General features: G+C 37.9%; 1 protein-coding gene across 1 annotated transcript; it reads right to left on the reverse strand.

The window, feature by feature from the left end:
* Positions 1-6,074: 6,074 nt before the first annotated feature.
* Positions 6,075-16,005, reverse strand: LOC139713513 (PAT complex subunit CCDC47-like). The gene is made up of 12 exons (XM_071625239.1): positions 15,702-16,005; positions 14,672-14,779; positions 13,880-14,054; positions 12,525-12,643; positions 11,562-11,627; positions 10,778-10,879; positions 10,058-10,165; positions 9,767-9,852; positions 8,969-9,027; positions 8,522-8,631; positions 7,871-8,038; positions 6,075-6,158 (listed from the first exon to the last, which is right to left on the reverse strand). Exons 1-12 carry the CDS (start codon positions 15,966-15,968, stop codon positions 6,084-6,086), a joined length of 1,443 nt encoding a protein of 480 aa, XP_071481340.1. The 5' UTR covers positions 15,969-16,005; the 3' UTR covers positions 6,075-6,083.
* Between the last annotated feature and the right edge of the window lie 52 nt (positions 16,006-16,057).

Consider the following 16,057-nt stretch of genomic DNA (forward strand, 5'->3'; position numbering starts at 1 on the left):
GGTATTAAGTAAGTGTCCGGATTTTGGAGGCTCTTACTCTCTAGAGTCTGGCCACGACAGCATAAATTTAATAAAGTATCTTGCTACTCACGTCGAAATAAGCAGGGCTATGACATCTCCGTTGCTTGATATGCCATTTTCTTGACCGATAGCCTGCAGTTCTTGCACAATCTCCCGAGAAACAGAAATTACCGAACTTCTTGCTCGATATCTCTTCTGCCTTTCTTTCGATTTTATTCTCTGTTGTAATGACGGGACACGGGGCTTCCTCTTCTTGCCCGTGCTTTCCTCCGCCTTCATCCATTCTTGAAATTCAGAACTAAAGCTTGTTTTATTCATATCTTGATTTCGTGATTCCGTGATTCATGCATGTGTGTACGCTCACGACAACGACTAACTACACAAAGTCCAGGCATGCAGTCGCTGCATAAATAGCGACCGTCTTCAGTCGCAGCATGTAGCAATGAAAACACAGCTTATTGGCGCGCGCATATGGAGTGAGGTTGGGTTATTTTGGGTTATTGACAGATGGACAGGTGTACATGTACACTGTATGTACGAATGTCCGTATTGGCAGTACAATGTACCTGTATTGGATTTACATGTCGCCCTCTTGTGTTCACTATTCTCATAGCTAGCTCACGTAAGAGTTCTGGGGGTGTTTCATCTATAAGTCAGCGCTGACAAGTTGTCAGTCTCTGGCAATTTCAGTGAAGTACTTGGTTTTGATTGGCTGAGAAGCTTTGGTCACTGACTGTTACTATGGTAATTGTCCGAGACTGACAACTTGTCAGCGCTGATAACTTTCATGAAACAGTACTGGTTGAGGTGAGGATTTAGCTTTTAACGTTTTGCGAGATTGTTATATTCAGAAAACAGTATGAGAGATGTCATAGCATATATTCTAACGCCAGGGGGTATCAAAAGTTTATTTGATGGAATTCGGTTTTGAAATGGCTGAGATATCCAAAAACAGGTGAAACAAAGAGATCCTAATAAAAGGCGTGGCCTGTCGCCTTTTATTATTATCACTTTTTTTTGATATCTTTTGAAAACTAATTTTCATCAAATAAATGTTGAATCCTTAGAATTACATGCTCTTTCATATTTCATAAGATATTTCTCATTATCTTCCTTAGGAATGTTAAACCTGAATCCCCACCTCAACCAGTACCGGTACTTATACAGTCCCTTTAAGAAGGTAAGCACTGTTGGGACACCCATCCCGCTTCATCATGAATATTCATCATCTACATGATGATTTTTACATTTCCTGGCAAAACTGAAAATTTTTCCATGGCACTTGGCTTACTAGTATCTTACCTGGTACTGCCTGGGGGCATTTCATGAAGGAACTTGTCGGATAAAATATCTGACAAGTCAATTATATCCGACAAGTTCAGAGAAATCAGCCAGTCAGACTAAAGAATTTCTCAAAACTTGTCGGATATAATTGACTTGTCAGATATTTTATCCGACAAGTTCCTTCATGAAATGCCCCCCAGCCTGATGAATATTCATGATGAAGCAGGACAGGTGCCCAAACAGTGCTTGCCTCTCAAGTGCCAGCGATGCAATTATAACCAAAGACGCTTAAAGGACAAGTTCACCTTCATATACATGGGGACTGACTGAATGCAACAATATTAGTAGAACACATTAGTGAAAGTTTGAGGAAAATCCGTCAAGCCGTTCAAAAGTTATGAATTTTCAAAGTATCTGCGCAATCACTGCTGGATGAGAAGACTACTACCGTGTGTGATGTCACATGCGTACAACGATGTAAGGAAAATAAAAAGATAATTTCACAAAATGTTACTTTTTGAATAAAGTGCATATTCTTGGACTTGTAACTGATGTATGTTACGAATAATATTATTATTCCCCTTTCCTTCTGAAAGAGAGAAGTCGAGTGTTCTTTTATGCGAGAAAAGTGAAAGTTGAATTTTCTTTATACTTTTTTATACCGCTATACTCATGTGACATCACAAGCTTTAGCAGTCTTCTCATCCAGCTGTGACTGAGCAGAAACTTCAAAAATTCATAACTTTTTAACGGATTGTCCGACTCTCACTGATGTGTTCTACTAATATTGCTGCATTCTCTCAACCCACATGCTATGAAGGTGAACTTGTCCTTTAACTGACAGGAAAGTGGGTGCTAATCCTGTACAAAACAAATGGACAGCACTCGGTTCTCAAGCATATTACGCACATCAATCACCTGAGACGCGCCGTCTTTGACGTTGTTGTTTATCGAGTGTCTTTGATTGTTTTTAGACCATGTTGTGTTGCCAGATTTTTACCTCCGTGAAATATAATCCATATAACTTTAATATCTCTCTCTTCAATATAATCCCCTTAATCGAAAAAAAGCTAGGACTATTATATATTTCAATCTTTTGAAGATAATAAAAATACCACTATCTTTGGAAATGAATGATGTTTCTGGGTGTACTGAGTTTGTACTTAGCTCTCTCTTGTATCGTCATGTAAGGTATGGGTAGCCATTTTGTTTTGGTTCCATTTTTACACGCACCTTCCTATCTTGTTACCTCTACAATGTGATCTTTGGTTTTAAAGTGCGTGCTCTAGTGTCTGGTAGACGAGGCGCGCAAATGCGCCACACAACTGAGGGTTTATTATGTAACAAAGGCTTTGACAGATTGGGAAATTGGGCGATTTTTCAGCTTGCATAAAATGATAATCTGTAGGCCTACGTATGAGTGGATGAAATCATTGATCTCTATGGAAGACCAAGATCATTGGTGGAAAGTACATGTAGCTGCTTGGCAGAGGTCTGCGCTCTCAAAGTGCTTTTCTATTTTTTTTTACCTTTCCACATCTTTGGAGTTGTGAATTAGTCACGAGTAATGTGACTCATAGCACAGATTGGAGTTACCGTATAGGCTATTCATGAGGACATGATGGGCTATTTTTCATGGTGATTTTGGAGGATTATAGGCCTGTAATTATGTGTAACATGTTCATGTACAAACTTGCTGGAAACACTGGTTAAAAGATAAAGTAGACAATTTGAAGATGTATCGTAATGTCTATGGCTGCTTCCAGTTAACAGTACACTTTGATACGTGGTGACTGACAATGCTTTAACGCGTTTTGGAGTAAACGCTTGTGAATGTAATATTGTGGTTCATATACATTGTATTGTCATGTACACTAGATGCCCCCTCCCCTCTTCTTCTTCTACCCTCTCAATCCATATCTTTTGATAGATTGCTGATTGACTCAAAGCATCCATGTGGAAACAATACAGTAACAAGCTTATCCTAGCTTCTCCATGGCAGACACATGTACCTTACTAGACAAAGAGGTTGATAGATTGCTGATTGACTCAAAGCATCCAGAGCACATCAATCAAGGAAATTTTCATTCACTGTAGCCTTGCCTTGATATAAATCTTGAAACTATGTGATAATACATTTTCCTCATCACTTTGCCAGATCATAAAGAATGAAAATAAACAAACAATAAAATATGTGCTACAAGACAAATACATCACTAACACAAAATTAAAATATATGTAATAACAGAGGTTTATTCCAACAGCTAAACTGATGAGTAGGAAATGCAATAATGACATCGGTTTATGCAATATTGTTTGTTTCATGCAGAATTTACCTGCCCCACCCAACAGCACAAATACATTGATTGCACCAGTGACAATTAAATCATGTACTGTAAATGGGAGCTCTGTATAATGCCTCAACAATGCAAGATTTTTCTGTTCAGTCCAAAACTACCTACTTTACACAAGAAAGCTCATAAATGATCTGTCAAGGCTCTTTCAATTGCAAATATAAAACTTAGCATTTCATTTCTTTCTTCTTCATTTATCTATAGCAGAAGTACAAGTATGAAATGACCACTAAAGTATAACTGGGTTTTGCAGGCCAGCAGTTGTGTAAACTCTGCATATGATCTAGAACAGTGTGTAAACGTTTTAAGGAAAGACTGGTACAGCCATGAAAAAAATTTTTAAGAAATGAAACAATTCAATAACTGACTGACAAACTTACAACAAAACTGAAAGGAATGCTCATAGAACTACAAACATTAACTCGTACTGACATATATAATGTATTCCTTCACAATGAGAAGTCAAGAAGATAAGAACTGTCGTAGCTTGCCACATAAAACTACATAATTCAATTATAAAGAAAAAAAATATTACAGAAAGCAATATGACACACTTAATGTATATTTCAGCACCCTGATATGGGTATGCAATGCTGTTTCCTACCTGTGATGATGTGATATAACTTCACAGCTATGTTTGCAGTCATTGACAAAATGATGTACATGCTATTATCAATTGCCAATCATATGCTGCTTTCAGACTCAATTCCCAAGATATAGCTTCTTTTTTTTTCTCTTCAATCAAAAGCCAGGATATGCTATGCCATTTGTATTACACTCACACATTTTGAATAATGGACATAATAATAACAATGATAATAATAATAAAAAAAAACACCCTCTAGGCTCCACTCCCTGTCAATGACACACTGGCTGTCATCACTTATGAATAAATTTCAGTGCAAGCCGGATGAAAAATTCACAGCAGTGGACATAAGCATACATTCACAATTCTTGAAGAGGAACACTAAAGATATTTGGCAACTCAATTTTGACATAACTATGCCATGCAAACACTGACTTACCGCCAAAAGTAAACATGTGTCTTGAAGGGAGTACAAAGGGCTAACTAAATTCAACAGAAAAGGAAATGGTATATAAATGCCTTGAAACATAATATTTTCACTCCATGATACATTAACATTGTATGTTACACATGTAACGTACAAGTTACGGTAGATTCTATTTTTGAAGAATTAAGACAATAAATACCCAGGTACCTACAATCATTTCTGTGCAAAATTCGGACTTTGTGACTTCCATGTTACAAGGGAAGCCTAATGAAACTTTGCCATGGTGGTGGCATCAGCAATACATATATCTACGCAAGGATTTCATGAAAATTCATATGATTTGGAATAAGTTAAGAGTGCAGGAAAGTTAACATAACTCTGAAAAAAAAAATATAATAGCAACTCATCAATGAGGCCAAAGTTATATCGTTCTGTCTTTGCACAGTATCTGGAGAGGTGACTTGCGGCACAAGAAGGCTATTAATGGGTTGAAATTGAAGCTCCAAACCCACCTCAAATCAGCAAAGAAAAGGTCAATGGTGAAGACAGAATTGTACATGCAGAATAGGAAGCAAAAGATAATGCAATTTTGCTGTTCAAGTATGAAATAATAAAAAAAACACAAAAAACTACTGCTTACTACATGACAAAGTAGACAAATGATTAAAAAAAAAGTTTTTTTTTTTTTTTTTTTTGAGCACTAAAATATTTCAAAGTGAGGTTGAATTTGCTGATCAAGATGTGCTTTCCCTCTAAAAAGCTCAAAACAAGCTGGACCTTCATGATAGCTTGGTTAGTTTTTCATGCCCTTCTAGGTAGTTTTGTACAGCAAGCATTGACACCTGTAGTGTTGTATGCTTCCTCTACGCTTGTGGATTTCAAAAGCATACGAGCAAGCATGCAAGATGAACAACAGAAGGGTGATGCACAGTACAAGAGTGGTTATACTATAACTTTTATACGGAGAGTCACCTCTCATTATTAACGGTACTATATGCTATCACAAGATTCTATGCCTTTCAATATAGTAGTATGTAGGTGTACGCCATTAGTATCAGGCCTACACTGGTAAGGTACTGGACGTTGATAACATTTTTATACTGTGCTTTTATTTCCATTAACTTTTGAGACACAATGTACAATTTCACATGATTAATCGGAGTCTTTTTCTCCATTGGCGACACAAATTTTTGTTTTACACATACTAGGTAGCAAAACAAAAAGTGATATGCAGGCAATTCACAAAATAAACTTAGTTTGCTTTATTGCAATACCAAAATATCAGCTTAATACAAAGTATGAATATTTTTAGTGGAAACTTAGATGGGACATCACAGAAATCTACTCAAGGGTTGCTGATCACCCTACAAGGGCTGTTGAGGCCGGCTGAGGATGGAGCGCACTCGCACGTCTATGTCCCGCGGACCTTAATCTGTTTCATGTTGGGGTTCATACGCTTGCGCATCTCCTTCTTGTACTGCTTGTCCTGGTGTGGTGTGTGGATGAGATAACAAGGAATCACACTGAGGTATATGAAGACAAACTTGATTTTTTGTGTATTGCTACCTACATGATTGGCCACTTCAGTCAAAAACTGAGACAATAAAAATGTAATGACTGCAGAACCTCTATATCCATAATTCTACTGGCCTTACATCCACTTTGTATATTCTAACTCGTCTTTTATTGGTTTGGTGTACAATTCTGACTATTTGTCCAAACAGCCCATAGCAGTATTTTCAATACAAAGAAAATATATTTTATATATCGTTATTGCAGAGGGCGTTTCAACTGTGGAGTTGATAGAGAACTGGGTTTTAACCTTGGCCCTTAATACTGTGGGGGATTTTAAATCTTGGCTTGTGGAAATGTTGAGTGTCCTGAACAGATGATTATCGTTGCTGGGGCAACAAGACCTTGTATCTACAAAATGTCAATTGTTCAGGAGAGCAAAAAAACATGGCAGCCAAAGTACTGTATCCAATATGATCTAAGACATTCCTTTAACATGCAATGGTGGCTTCATTTTGGGGGTAAGACATCTAAGATTTAGACAGGACATCACTTAACTGATTATTTGACCATTAATCCAAAAAAAAAAAAGTCATTTTCACCAAAATTGCAGAAACAAGGTCTTGTCACCCAAGCGACAGATGCATTCACACACATTAGATAAACTAAGATAAACTGGCTTGTAATCACATGTCACATATTTGTCTGGTTCACATCATTTTACATTGTCATATATCCATTTAACATGAAAGACATTGTAATGGGCGCCTACTAAATACTGGCAGATTTGGTTTTCCCTTCTCTATCTACAATACTACATGAATAATGTATCGTACATAAAAGTATACAAAACTGATAATCACAATATCACAAACTTTTCCTTTAAGAGAATATGACCAATATAAGATCCTTACAAACAAGTAGGGATAAAGAGAACCAAACAATGCAGTGAAAAGTAATGTATATGTGACATACCATAGTTTTTTTTTCGTGGTGTTTTGTAATATAAAATGTCTAAAGTCAACTGATTTTTTTTTTTGAAATACACAACTCACAAAAATGTGCCTCCCTTTACAAAAGTACATTTTGCAACACTTCAAGGTGGGAAATGGCTGACTTTTCTTTAAAAAAAAACACCTGATAATACTTCTTCCTCATTCAGCAAATGCCAATTCAACTACCCATGGAAATTGCCTTGCAAGTCCATATTTGCAGTTCACTTGGCATATACAGTACCTGGGGGACAATAAAATAAAAATGATACTGGGTATTATCTTCACAGGCAATCACTACACACCAGTATGTCACATAGTTAAAGAGATGGTAGAGTATTGGTTGAGGTGAGGATTGGGCTTTTAACTTTTTGTGAGATACCAAGAAACCACTTATGAAATAGTGGAGAGCATACCATTCTAAGAGGAATTCACAGTTTATTTGATGAAAATCAGTTTTGGAATGTCTGAGACATCCAAAAACAAAGTAAAAAAAAGCAATCGTAATAAAAAGTGGGTCCCACCTTTTATTTTCATCAAATAAACATTGCATTCCTCTTGAAATTACACGCACCTTCACATTTCTTAAGAGGTTTCTCATTATCTTTCCCAAAAATGTTAGAAACTTGAAGTTAGCTCTTAACCAAAACTATACGATCCCTTTAATGTGGACAAGCTGCTTGGTCCTCCTTACCTCAAGGCGACGCGCCTTGTCCGGATCCTCCTCATTTAGCAGGCGGTCCTTCTCAGCGCGGCGCTTGTCCTCACGGCGCTGCTGGGCGAGCTCCTGGCGTTGGGCGTGTGCCAGTTTGACGAAGGACTCCGCCACCTTGGCGCGGCTTCTCTCCGCCTTCATCTTGCCCTGCAACAAAGTTTACATCACACGCTCTCTATCAGCAAAGCCCTCTATGTTATGTCTGAGATATACAGCCTTGATGGCATATCATTCTAGTTTAGTGGATTGGTAACTGCCTTGATATTACATTTCAAAGTACAATGATGGCAAAATTCCCCACCAAAGTTCTGTTAGTTACTCTCCACCCATGACTTAATTTAGCCCCCTGCTTGGTGTGTAAACGATATGGTTGCAATCCCAACGGGTATCCTCTTTATTGTTTTGAACACTCTTCTTGGAGGACCTGTTACCATTATCACACAAGCATTGCCAAGAGCTCACTCTACCCCATGGTTAGGGGGACCACTGAGAGTATGATACATTGACCAGAAAAGAATGTGCCTGGTAGGCTTTAATCAACAACCTCTTGAACTAGAGTCCACAGCACTCTACGTTCCTCAGTAATTCCCTTGTGAGGTGTGTTGAAGACTTGTGACCTTTGACCCTTACCTCCTTGGAGAGGCGGTAGCGCTTGATCTTGTCCACAAGGTAGATGACCATCTTCATCATGGGAAGCATGTCTTCGATGTCACTCTTGGAGCAACGCCCATTTCCAGGGACTGATGGTAGAGATCAAATAGGAGTAACATGACGACTAATAAAACTAACATTTCCAAACAACATACATTTATCTAGTACTACACTGTTAGTTTGCATCTCCCTCCCCATTAGTTCCCTCCAATGGGGGAAAAAATCAAAACTTGAAATAATGCTACAAAAATACAAGGAAAGAGCTTGATGTAGTTTCCCCTATTAAAACAAATCACAACGCATATTTTTCCATTTCTTTCTGTTGTTTGCAAGAAGTTTTCCTGTGCAATCAGGAAAAAAGAAGAAAAGATAGGGCAAATCTATTTGTCATCTATCTATCTATCATCTGTATCTTTCTATACTCACCTTTGAAATTACAAATAAGCACCTTTTGAGTTTCAGGCATTTTGGTAGGCTGTTCCTCTCTGGAAATGAAGAAATGTGAAGAGGAAAAAAAGAGGACAATTACAAACTTATTTTTGTCTTTGCTGGACAATTTTAACAAATGAGTTATAGATCATCTTTTCCATCACTTTCTCTTCTTATTATGTTAGCAAATTAGCCTTATAACAATCTTTATGCAGTGATGTAGAAAAAGAAGATGGGGGAAAATGGCTGCATTTAAACGGAGAAATTACCCAGAATGGTATCCTACTCACATTGCATACAAAATAAGTCTTGACCAGGAGTGGATTGGGGTTTCAAACAGTTGTTCTATGTTTCTTTTTATACAAAAAAATAAAAATAAGAAAACCCAATGAAGCAAGTTTTTAAAAATATGAATATGATCCCCCTTGCGTCATGTCTAATGAGCAAGTCCTAGGTATATGTGCAGCAAAATAATGAAGAAAATGTCTCTTGTACACAAATAAAACACAAAGTGTCATGACAAATACTGAGTAAAAAGATGAGACTGAAGTTCTACAAGTAATTACTACAGTGGAACATTGATAAGATGACGTCAGATACAGCAAGATACCTGACATAAGAACTAAGGTAATTCTGCAGGTCCAATTCCTTTTTACAAAACATTCTTTTTAAAACACATTCTTTTTGTCCCTGATATTTCATGATACATGATAAAGCAAGTAAATTTCAGTGGTTCAAATCAGCCTCTAATAATTAAGTTCCCCAGTGCATGACTATGTCCAGATCATTACTTACTCAGCTGAAGGCTTTGGGCCAGAGAATTGGTCCGAGATATGCATATAATCAAACATTTCAGGGTGGCTGTTTAGGCAGTTCAGAACCTGTTGGAAAACAAATCCAGACGAAGATGAAGATAAGAAGCAGTTTCAGACATACAAACCAAATTTATTCATTATACAACTGCATGCTTAAGAGACACACAAAATGATACAAAAGGGAGAACATTCAGTAACATTTAAAAACTTTTTAACTCATTACAGAAACACAAACCTTTAGACAAAAAGAAATACAGAGATATTCACTGACCTTAGTGTCCAAGACTCCGTTGACCACCTCCCCTAATTCAGCTAGTACTACAGTGGATGGCGGTAACCCGTACTTTTCTCCTCCTCTCTTATCACCACAATACTGACTCTGTGATGAAAACATCGAGAAAACAAAGTATGAATGAGAGAAAACAGCTAGGAATCAGACACAAGTAAATGTAGCATAAATGCTGACTCAAAAAAGGAGATAATGCAGATGATGGCTCAAGAATGCTTTCCTGATGGACAATAATGTCATTCATATCTACATGTACTATCCTCACTTATCACATTTTTAAGAACACCAGATGCCTTGTGTAATAACTTGCTCAGCATCAATGTTCCACTGTTTTAGATGTGTATATTTATGTTCATGACGGACATTTACCTAGGTGTCTTTGCAAACAATTTGTAATTTGAAAATACACAAACTACAATCACTAAAAAATTTTTATATCTAACTTAATAGAAAGGCATAAACAGAAAAGAGTAATATGACAAGTGGTTGTATAGAAGAGGAATATTCCTCTCCTGCGAGTCCTGCCTGCACAAGGTTGTAACTCCACTTTGTTATAACTTTTGAAACAGTGTTGCATATATTTTTGCTTGTGACTCGTGTACATATAGACATATATAGTACAATTGTAGGATGTCTTTTTCTGCTACAAAAAACTAAGTGTAAGGCCGTAATGCTTTTCATCCACACTTCCAGTATCCTCACCAGATCTTGCATGTCCTTCTGCATGCGGTTAGCCACCTTCTTGCTTCCAAGGAAGAGAATGAAGCTGTCCATGGCATCGATGTCAAGAGTTACTGTCACTTTCTGGAACATAAATAGAGTGTGTCATAGAAAGAGTGATAGAAAGATACATAAAAACAGATATTTCTGATAAGATAGGCTAATGGGTATGGATGGATAGATGGACAGATGTATCATCAGCAGATAGGTAGTTAAGTTGGATGAAAGAGATAGGTGGAGAAATAGACAGATAGAAACATAGATACACATAAGCAGATAAATATTAGTGAGATAAGATAGGTCAGACAGATAGATAATGGGTATGGCTGGATGGAAAGATGCATCAACAGCATATATGTCGTAAGATTGGAAGAGAGATAGATGGATAGAGAGATATATATAAAGTTCAAGAAGAATATGATCCATGCAGGCAGATAGTTATGCATTTTGCAAAATTATCCCACAGATCATATCAACACTACTAGGAATCCCCTCTTAAAGACACAATAAAAAAAAAAAAGAGATATCAATATGTCCCACAACGAGATGTATAATGTGTTCAGTGTTCAATGATATGATGGTACAGTGGAATAAAAGCTAACAATGCTCAACAACAACATAAAGAGAAAGAGAGAAAATATGACCAGAGGAGAGAAAAAGAAACAGAGCTATTGATTACCTCTTCTGTTGCCTATGCTTCTTATGGTAACGATAACATATAAAAGTCATTAGCAATACATTTTCCAACATTAAGATAAGACCTTACTATTTCATCCGATGCCGGGTGCAGAGTACGAGACACAACACTCAGAAGGTCTTGTCGTTTCAGAAACTGTAAGCAGAATGAAGATATAAATATGGCAATATAATTCAACACTGTCTGGAGTACATCAGTGTCACAAGTTCTAAATGAAAGCACATGTAGTCAAACATTTCCTGCATTTTTAGGGGAAAAACAAGCTTCATTAATAATGCAACACACCATTTTGAAAGAAAACTAAATGCTATTGAAAGTTAATGCCACTACCTATCTTCACTGCCAATTCTCGCTATCGCCAATGACGTAAAAAACTCCTGCGCACGCGAAAGAGCTCTGTCACAGGTGCACTGTGGGATTCCTCGGTTCATTGTTCGCTTCCGGTTGTCTAACGCGAGTCGCAGTTCCCATACGATTCAATGGAGTTCTTAGTCTGCTTTTCCATTGCTAGCCCTTTTTTTCTTGGCTATAATTCAGCTCAAAAGAGTTGAAAGTGTCTAAGCTTTACTGATTTGCAGTCACTAGAGTCATGGTTCACTACTGCAAGGCTTCAATGTGCTGGTCACATGATGCAAAGCGAAGAAATCTTCAACAAAAAATACCTCTTTATAAAGACAGAGCGTGTTGTAAGTGCATGTGCAGCCAAAACCGGGGTTAGTTTGCCACCCGAGCTATCCCACAATGCATCTAAAACGCTGCTCTGCCCACGGAACCTACGTATTGCCGATACCCTCAATTGGCAGTGAAGATAGGTCATGTATTCCACACCTCCCCCAACGTTAAAAGTCACAACCACTTGGGTATATACTGTCTACCCTAGGAATGATCTGTAGGTTACACATTCTTTTTTTATTACGCACTAAACATTATCATATCAGCTATTGTCCTGGGAGTAGCATTAATTGTTAGCATGTAATTGGTCCTGACATGACCTTTGCCCCCACTGAGCTGGCATCTGGGGCCGGAGCTTACCTTCAGTTCTACCAGCATGCCTTCACAGAAGACACGGCCAGAGCACCAGAGACAGTATCTGTTCTCGCTCTGCTTCAGGAGATTGACCGTGGTTGGCATCTCCTTCTGACCATCATCTCCTGGATGGTCAAGGTTGAGGAGAGAGGAGGAAGAGGAGATGGAGGAGATAAAAGAGGAAGTGAGCTCAAATTTATGTAACTTTATTACAATCATACTCAAAACACATTTCTATATTTTCTTTTTGAGTGTATACTACCGTGTAGGCTGATTATACTCTTCAAGTTTACTGCTTCACTTTTTTCCCCTTTAGTTTTTATTAATTTTACACTTTAATTGAATTCTAGTTAGACACTTTAATATGAGGAAAATACTTAAATTTGTTGAACCTGACTTACAACCTTGACGACAAGAACTCATAGTACCAAAGAAACAACAGAATGTGGGCAAAGTGCAAAAATTCCTATGGTGTGCACACCTTCAAATCCCAGACTGGCAATACCAAACACATTACGAGCACCAGAACAAGAACTTGAATTTGTAAGCATTTGCAACAGATCACATAAGCATAAAAGGGAAGGCACAACTATTAGTCATGGGTCTGAACGAAGTATTTTGTGTTAATGAACAAAAAGTGACTTAATTATGAGATTGTGTGAAAAAAGTTCACAATAGCTTTGCTGCAAATGGCTCCAAAACATGACTGGGCTTGACAGCCGAACTACAGATTTGCAAGTGTAAGTCAACGGCTGCGTTGTCTTCAAAATCTTTTCATCTACACTATGGAATATACTATGGACTCCAAATCAAACTGAGTGGATGAATACTAGTAAGATACAAAATCTTGAGTATCTGGTGAAGACCATGTTTGTCTCAGAATAAGTACACAGAAAAACACACCTGGGACCGCTACGACTACTGTAAAACGAGGAATTTTCGTGTGCACTTTAATTTCACGATTTTCGCGAGCGCCAAGATTCGCGAAATTAAAATGCACGCGAAAGTCCTTGTTTACACTATTATGCATTGAACGCCAGTGGCACTTCGCGAAAATTTCATGCCACGAAAAAGGCTGCCGGTTCCAATTCGCGAAAAATTCATGCCGCTAATATATCATGTTTTACAGTACTTACCCTATTATGTACATGCTACAGCAAAATTTGTTATAGAGATGTTTTTGATAGGTTTTTCTGATCTTGCATCTTATTTGCAGCGTGTTGTTTTTGTTAACAGATATTCCATTTTCTTTTGCAGTGATGTCATAAAACTACATTAAAGTCTCCGTTATCCCTTTCAAGAAATTAAAAAGTAATACCAACAACAGTGAGTTTGACAGAAGACTCAGTATGCATACTCACCCACAAGGGAAAAGTTTGTCTCCAAGAGTTCCTTGTGGCAGTTGAGCCACGCTGTGGCCAGGCGTTGGTTCTTCGCCTTGCCATTCATGTAGTTGAGAAGGTAGGCTGCCACACCAGCCAACATCAGCAGCTCAAGGTAGTAGCTGTCCCAGCTGTTGCGCAAATGCAGTGGTACCTACATTTGTTAGGGTACATCAAGGAGAAGCAAAATGACATCTTCCACACATTACACCCATGGTACATAATAAAGAAGTATCTGCATTACTTACTTATAGCAGTAGCAGTAGGGAAAAAGTGAGATGCCACAAGATGCAATTTGTGGGCAACACATTTCAAAAAGTTTCTTGAGCGACTGCAACTGTTTACTGCTATGACCTAGTTATGATATGATTGGGTACAGTTAATGATGTGTCAAAGAAATATTTTATGTTTCTTTGACACATCATGTCTATTCTATCCAACAGAATTTATAGCATATCATTTTGGAGGAAGGCAAATATTTTATTGCATTAATCTATGTTTGTGATAGCTGTCTGTCACATGTTTGCTTGTATCTTTTTTTTTTTCAATATACCTCATTGATTCTGAGTATTCAGAGACTGGGGAGTAAATGTGAATGGGCAAATTCCCACTTTTGACCACATATACCTCGATGTTTGCCTCTTATGCAGAAGAAGGAACATCAAGTTTCATGGGTTTTGAGGTTTTTTTTTCTCTCTCTCTTCTGCTTTTGCAGCCTTTGAAACAGGAGTGTATTCAACTAAAAGCAATGTTGAGAACATTTATACATACCTTGGTGATTTCCAGATCTGGAGATTCCTTGCCCTTTCCTTTGGCTGGACGCTCTTCAAAGTTTTCAAACTCCTCTGTGTCCTGGAAGTGGTCAAATTCATCTTCATCCTACAGAGATGGAAGGACCATGGTTACACCAGGACTACAGTTACATCAATGCAATTACCTTTTACGCACAACTTACAAGCTGGTCTGGTAATTATTTTCGTCACTATTGCAATCAACCATGCATGCTACAATTATTATGAGACATTTGAACTCATGTAAAGCACAGATTAGCACGTACAATGACATCAGATGTCGCATTTGTACTCCGAATGCACACTTCGGTAACTGCCTTTTATCCCATCAAAGTGACTGACTCCTAAATGTATGATGTAAACAAACCTTCCCTTTTCCACAGTGCTGCAAACATGTGTTTCATCAGAGCACAAGAGCACAAGAGAAGTGAAAACATTTTCAGCTGTACAAGTATGACTGTCAAGACAATCATACCTGTAAGGTTTCTCAGAGATTCACACATGAACCTACAGTGTATTTCCACTGACTAGAGCCCATTGTACCATGAACTCTTAGAGATACGGTATGTTTACGTGAACTCAGTACTCGCTAACAAAAACCCGAGACTGATACAAGTCAGTCACAGCTACCTATAATGTGACACTTATTAAAAGACTGCACTGAGAAATGAACTTTGATAGATGATGTATTAGACTGCAGAAATAAAATCTCTTCTTTTTTGTTCTATATTTTAATAACCTTGGCATTAGTTTAACCATCTATTATTTTTCTTGTTTCTGTAGAACATTTGCAGACCGGTCTGTAAAATAGCGCTCAGCTTGGTAAGATCAATTCTGCATATTTTTAATCTGCCATGGAAAAGTACAAAATAGTATTACTATGACATACACTGAACATTTAGAAAAGACAAAAGTGTGTGTGATTTTATTTTGCACTAGCTTGAAGTTGTGCGAAATGCATGACAATTTCCTCGCTGCAAAAGTTTACACTTCTACAATATGATGCCTACCTCCATCATCTCATCTCCATCTTCCAAGAACTCATCTCTGTCCATGGCGTCTCCATCTTCTCTGGCCATATCGTCAAACTCTCCATCCTCCTCCTCCTCTTCCGTCTCCACGGCCATGAACTCTTCCTCCTCATCATCATCCAGGTCTTCAAACTCTGCAAACTCGTTGTCCTCGATCTCGGCCTTGTGGGGCGAGCCCCTGGCGGCAACAGTCAGGGAGACCAGTCCCATGACAATGGCCATGATGAAGAGCTGCCTTGGATGCATCTTGGCTGGAAGTTGAAGGAGTCCACACTTGACTAAACAAGTCTTGTGTATCAAATGACAGAGTAAAACATTAAAGAATCACTGGTAAT

This window comes from Diadema antillarum, unplaced genomic scaffold, assembly GCF_040938485.1.
Source record: "Diadema antillarum isolate AM-2024a unplaced genomic scaffold, OU_Dant_1.0 seq00001992_RagTag, whole genome shotgun sequence".
NCBI lineage: Eukaryota > Metazoa > Echinodermata > Echinoidea > Diadematoida > Diadematidae > Diadema > Diadema antillarum.

Bases quoted from the DNA above. Each gene is read 5' to 3' on its own strand.
- LOC139713513 (XM_071625239.1), bottom strand. From the start codon at position 15,968: ATGCATCCAAGGCAGCTCTTCATCATGGCCATTGTCATGGGACTGGTC. The intron at 9,853-10,057 runs GTCAGTGAATAT...GTTTTCCAACAG, and splicing joins ACGGAGTCTTGGACACTAAG to GTTCTGAACTGCCTAAACAG. The intron at 6,159-7,870 runs GTAAGGAGGACC...ACACCACACCAG, and splicing joins ACAAGGCGCGTCGCCTTGAG to GACAAGCAGTACAAGAAGGA.